The 6752-nt window shown below is 41.1% G+C and overlaps 1 protein-coding gene across 1 annotated transcript in view; it reads right to left on the bottom strand.

Annotated features, from left to right (window-relative positions):
* YBX1 (Y box binding protein 1) overlaps positions 1 to 6752 on the bottom strand; it is a 35096-nt gene that overhangs the window by 26752 nt on the left and 1592 nt on the right. Inside the window, 1 exon segment of the mRNA XM_006903689.1 lies at positions 6211 to 6274. Within this exon segment, the coding sequence (XP_006903751.1) occupies positions 6211 to 6274 (64 nt within the window).

Below are 6752 nucleotides of genomic sequence, written 5' to 3'. Positions count from 1 at the left end.
AGGATAGAATGGTGTTTAGAGCTCTTGTACACAGGGTCGTTTTGAGTCGCAAGCAACTAGATGGCACATAACAACAACAATGTGGCAATGCAATCCTTATTGAAGTCTGATCTTCTACCTCAAGTTCTCTTTGCTTTTTGGCAAGCAGCGTTAACATAAAGGTCAATACTAGCTCATTAACGGCAAAGACAGCAGCACAGGTGTATTCCCTCACTTCAGAAAAAAGTATAACGTGCACTAATTATTAACACATATCATGGAGAAGCTAGTTACCCTAACTGCATTATTAAAGCAGACTCTAATTTAAGGTGGCCAAATGTCTTTCCCAGATATACTGAGTACCTATTAAAATATAGAGAAAATAAATCACTGCTGAGCCTCCAAAGTGAGAGTTTCAGAGGCAGTAAAGTGCACAGGAGGAGAGTGCCCATCTTTCTCCCATGGAGCAGCTGGTGGATTCAAACCATATCCTCTGGGTTGGCAGTGCAACTTTTTACTACTAAGCAATCAGAGCTAATAAAACGATGGCTGCCAAAAATGAAGATGACCTTAAGATGATCATGATTAAATACAATACAGATTCAATACAGATTATACCTGAACACAGGAAAACAAACCAAACTCCCTCACAACCAGATAAACTGTATCATGCAATATGGAGAAGAAATGGAATTTGTCACCGACTTCACTCTAGTTGGATAAAAATCAACGCCCATAATCAGTAATCAAGCAATCCAATATAATTTAGCAAGATTTTGCCATGTTCACTTTGGACTCCTTATCAGGAAAGATCACTAGGACAGGAAATTATTTCACAAAGAACAGTGTCAATGAAAATGAAACCATTAATGAAACAGACTAATAGAAAGCCAAACAATGGACTCAAACATTTAACCATCATGAAAATAGTGTAGGAACAAGCAACTTTTAACTGTTGTATGTAAGATAATTATGCATCAGTAACATGATAGCAACTAACAAAACACACATATATAGCACCATTCAGACAAAATTTTGAGTCAGCTTCAATTCTGATAGTCTATTTAACACAGAATAAAGTTACCTAGCCCTGTGCCATGATCCTTGGATGCTGAGAGCCCACTGCTGTTGCTACAGTATCAGTACATCTTTGAGACTGTCTCACTAAAGCTTGTATGTTTATCAAATGAGAAGTACTTTTCTAGTAAGGGAGCTCTGGTGGCACAGTCCCTAGGAGGTTGTACTGTTAATCCAAACGTGGAGCCTCTGGCAATTTGAATCCACCAGAGGGAGAAAAAGAAGCAATCTTGTCCAGTGCGATTTATAGTCTCAGAAATGAGTCATTTCTGACTCAATGGCACTGAGTTTTTTTCTTCTTCAGTAATGTGTTCAAAGGAACCGAGTTAGTCTTGGCCATTCTTATTTCCAAGGTCCATTCTGGTTGTACTTCCTTACAAGATCACTGTTTTTCTCTGGTTGTTAGGTGCCATTCGACCCATAACAACCCTATCAACAGATATAAACCCTGCCCTATCTTGTTCCACCCCTCACATTTCATAACACACTAGATAGAACCCATTATAGCAGTCACTGGGTCAATCCACCTGGTTGAGGGTCTTCTCTTTCAGCTGACCCTGCACTTTTCTGGTAGTCTACAATATATTCCACATTCTTTACTACTATCACAGTTCCAAAGCACCTATTTGGTCTTTTTTCATTATCTAGTACCATATGCACAAAGGTTGGTAATATGTTATTGCTAGGACAAACGTGGTTAGTAGAGTATGACTCACAGTGACTCTGAACAAAAGGTATGAAATTAATTCTGTCCTATGCTAGTCTCATCATTTCTGAAATACTCAAGCCCACTGCAGCAGTTACCGTGTTGAGGATCTTTCTCTTCCACCAACCATCCACCTTTCCAAGCATGTTGTCCCTTTCCATGCATGGAAAATATTCAGAACATGCTCAAAGTATGGGAGATGCCATTTTTGCCCCCAAGAAGACTGGCTGTACTTTAGAGGGGAGTGGTCATTATGTAATTTTTAATTTATTCATTTAACTATTGGGTTCAAATAATCATCTTCTATAGCAAGTTATTAAAAGGTTTTTTTTAAGATCCTTTTGTTTAGACTACTCTAGCCTAACAATTTTGTCACAATGGCCAGAAGTGCACTGCTTCTGAAGTGGTTATTTTAGTAATTCTGAAGCCTGGAACCAAAATCCTGTAAATACATTTTCAAGTAAATACAGGAGAGCTTAATTTTAAGAAATATGTTTAAATATTGTTTTGAAAGTAACTAAATAGAATATATAGTTCAACACAGAGCTTTGAACTGATTCAATCCCCTATCCCCTGCCAAGACTGCTTGTTTCTATCCTAAATAAAGGTGCTCTGATATCCTACTGGTAAGGAACTGCTGCCAATCCCTAAGTACATGGTTCAAATTCATTAGCTACCCCAAGGAATAAAGATGGGCAATCTCTCCCATGTGATTTACTGTCTCTGAAAGCCTCCTATATGTTTAGCCATGAGCTGGCACATAACAACTGCCAATACAAACATCAGTTTCAAGACTAAGGTGTGTCTTATCTGCTAGGTATTTTTAATTGCTTCCTGCTTAAGGTTATTCAGAAATGACTGGAACAGTACACTTACAGATAACTACCAGAAATATAAGCTGGGTTTAGAAGAGACTGTGGCAGTAGAGACATTATAGCCAATGTCAGATGAATCTTGGCAAAAAGCAGAGTACCAGAGGGATATCTGTGATTCACTGAAAAGGCATTTGACTGTGTGGATCACAACAAATTGTGGCTAACCTTGAGGAAAATGGGAATCCCAGAACACTCAGTTATGCTTATGCAAAATCTATACTTGGCCCACAATCAATCCTCAGAATAGCTCAGGGATACACTGCATGGTTCAAAATCAGGAAGGGATGTGTCCTGTCTCCATACTTTTCAATATATATGCAGAACAGATCATGTGAGAAGCTAGACTTTATGAGGAAGAATGTAGTATCAGGATTGGAGAAAGGCTCATCAACAACCTACATTATGCAGGTAACACAACCTGCTTGCTGAAACTGAGGAGGACCTGAACTGCTTGCTGAAGGGCAAGGTCTGTAGTCCAACAGGAATTGAAGCTCAACATCAAGACAAATATTCTTATCACTGGGCCAACTGGCAGCACCCTGATGGATAGAGGAGAGACTGTGGTTGTTAACAGCTTGACTCTATAATCAACACTCTGCACCAGCAGTCAGGAAATCAAAAGACAAATTGCATTAAGTAAATCTGTCAGGGACCTCTCCAGAGTACTCGGAAGCAATGATGTCAGACTACTGACTAAGGTGCGCCTGATCCACTCCAGGGTCTTCTCAATTACTTGCTATGCATCAAAGAGCTGGATAATGACAAAGAATGATAGAAGAATTGATGTCTTTAAGTTGTGGTAATGCAGAAGTCTTGAACATACCATGGACTGTCAAGTAAACAAAGAGTGAAACCAAGTTTCTCCTTGAAGGCTACGATTTTGAAGGTCCTTATACACTTTGGGCATGTGGCCAGGAGGGACTGGTCCTTGGAGAAGGACATCATGCTCACAAGGGTGGAGGAACAGAGCAGGAGACCAAGGCCCTGGATGAGATGGAATGATATAATAACTAAGGTAATAGGGGTAGGTGTGTGGGAGTGAGACTGGCTCCAGAAAGATCAGAGTTCAGAGCTGTTATACACAGAGTTGCTATGAGTTGCAGAGGACTCGACAGCACATACCACCACCACCAAAGAATCAGACGACAAAAAAACCCTAACATCTTTAATTGTGGTGTTAACAGAAGATATCAAATATTCCGTCAAACATTAAAAATGTCTTGGAAGACATATAGTGAGGGCTCCTCAGAGGCAGACAATTTCTCACATACTCAAGGCTATGCTGTCAGGAGAGGTCAGTTTATAAATACTTAAGGATAACATACTTGGAAAGGTAGAGAGGAAAATTACCCTCCCCTCAGCAGGAGAGAGACAGACACAGTGACTGCAACAATGAGCTTGAGCACAACTGAGGTTGTATGACAGGATCAGGCAAAAGTCACTAAGTACCTAAAACAAATGATCCCTAAATACACACTATAAAACCCTCTAATTCAGAAAGATAGAATCCTGTGACTCTTCATATTTTCCTGATATGTAAGCGAAACCATTATGTATGTACTGTAATGTGAGAGATGATTGCTTTGACTCTAGTTTCAACCTGACTATGCTATTATTTATGATATTCCAGGGATATAGCAGGTTCTGTTCCAGACCACAGCAGTAAATCAGACATGGAGATTAAGTCACACTGGTTTCCTAATACATATAAAAATTCCACCAACAAGTACAATGTATTCTAGTAAATGATCAACAGTATTTTTAGAAAGCTGAGTCCCAAAATGTGATATGCAGTAAGCATGTGCTGTTGGAAAAAAGGTGCCAACAGATATGTTTAACATGGGTTTTTCTAACCCTTCAACTAATAGTGTTAAATAAAACCCCAACTATGTTCTAAGTACAATAAAACAAAATATTCATTATTTAAGGTTAATAAGATGCTCCACCTAAGTGAACATCAAAAGCCATACACTGATTTAAATGGAGGATGACAAATTGAGTTATTTGCCCAACAGAGATACTTAAGAATGGTACCTTGAGAAATAAACAGAACAAATAATTATTTTTACTTGGCTATAAACTAGTTAAACTGCTGTAATACACTTCCATTTAACAAACTAGTAAAACAGAAAGCTCATGCTACCAGCAAAAAACCCTGTATTAAACTGTGTCAAGGGTTGAATCTCGAACAAAAAATTTGCATTTTTAATACTTTCAAAGTAAGTGCACTTGGCTTTGAAAGTTACTGGTTAAGGTCAGGAAAAGAACCAAGAGCTTAAGGGAAATACTAAAACACTGATTCACAGAAAAAGCTAAAATCTCGTCAGTAAACCAACCATATACAAGCATCAGAGAATCCCCTTTCTTCTGAACTATTAGCTCAAATTTTAAAAAGCAACAAGAAAAGGCAGCTTTTGGCCTGTCAAGAAGACAAAATTTAAGTACAAATGGAAACTTTCTAAGTATTATGATTGAATCTAAATTCTCCTCCAAGAATGCAAATGTGGAAAACAAATCACCAAATGCTTCTCTCTCACTCTGAGTACTTTAATACTTTATGGTTGATTACACCAACAGTTCATCAGCCAACATGTCCTTCTGTCTTATTTTCCGGTACTGGTTTTCTGTAGTATATCCATTGTCCATTTGACATTCTTCATTAGTTTTTATGCTTGGGTTGCCTTTTAAACAACCAGCTGGTTAATGCTTTTTAAAATAAAACTGTTAAGAAACTGCTGAGCTGGCATGAAGCATCATACCTGTAAAGCCACGACTGCTATCAGCACACACTATGTGCAGTACACTCCACTATACTTGGCAGCCATCTTGGAAATGATGCATGCCTCACAAGGGAGCTCCAGGGAGAGCTCATCAACTGCACATTCCCCTCACGACTGTCACCAACAATCTCGGGAGAAGTCCAACAAAAGTCAGTCTTATAGGGCCTTAAACGCAATCATGCAAACCAGATTGTCATTTATCACAGACTAAGGTCATTCTTGTAAACTACAAACCAGGCTTCTAGGAAAACTGGTTTAACTAGGAAGAAGAGGTGGAAAATGAGGCAGAAAACAGACTATTTTCTTCCAAATAACTCCCTTATGGAGAATAAAGCAACCTTTTTCCTTGTCAAAGCATCCCAATAGAAAATTTACCCAAAATCTTTGAAAGACAACCTATAGTGAAACATCAAACAAAAAACAATATAATGAAAATGACAAAAAAAGCATCTCTGACTCCACGCATTACTCCACTTTGTCCTGTCAAGGTATAGCTCATTCATTCAACTTTCATTTTAAACAGCTTTGTGCCATAAAGCAGCTTTTGCAGCTAGCTTTTAGATTTAGCATTTAGCTGCAAAACAAAAAGGGGGGTTAAAAAAAAAATCTCGGTCCACTAATCCCTCAGCCATCCAGGAAAACACAAACCACACTAGCTGGACACCAGTGGAATCTCAGGTGTCCTGCAGGACATGCGGGACAGGCAGACACCATCCTCGGCCCCGCCAAGTCCACAGGTGGAGAAGGAAACATGCGAGAAGTAGGATGGAGGCTTCGACGAGGGTCATCTCACCTGTTGATGAAACCATATCCGTTCCTTACATTGAACCATTTTACTGTTCCCAAAACCTTCGTTGCTGGGGAGGAGGAAAAAAAGGAAAAAAAACACAGAAAAGAACTCAGGATTACCGTAAAAGCCCTTTTTAGAAGCAGCCACGCTTTCGCATCCAGTCCTTCACACGTCTCCCCGCCCCCCGGGGGAGGCCACCTGACAGCCTTTTCTCGCTCAAGTCCGTCTCCTAGGCCGTGCTTTCAGCCCGCCGCCGCCGCCGCCGTAACGGTCCACGTGGGTGACTCGAAGCCCCGAGACGCCGCGGGCTCAAAATGGGTGTGCGCGAAGACAGCGCGAGCGGGCGGGCGCGGCCGCGGGCGGAGAGCACGTGAGGGAAGGGGAAGCCGCCCGGGCCCACTCCGGCCTGCGTAGGCGGCCGTGCGCGGCGCGCCCGCGGGGCACACACGGAAAGCAGCAGGGTGGGGGAGACGTGCGCGCCGCCCGGGATGGGGACCCTGCCACACATGCGGTCGTCGGAGCGCGGTCAGCACCGGGAGGGCGGG

Source organism: Elephantulus edwardii, unplaced genomic scaffold (genome assembly GCF_000299155.1).
Source record: "Elephantulus edwardii isolate Elephantulus edwardi_28Jun2011 unplaced genomic scaffold, EleEdw1.0 scaffold00049, whole genome shotgun sequence".
Lineage (NCBI taxonomy): Eukaryota > Metazoa > Chordata > Mammalia > Macroscelidea > Macroscelididae > Elephantulus > Elephantulus edwardii.
The sequence above is the reverse complement of the archived record's forward strand: the minus strand, read 5'-3'. Positions and strand labels throughout refer to the sequence as shown.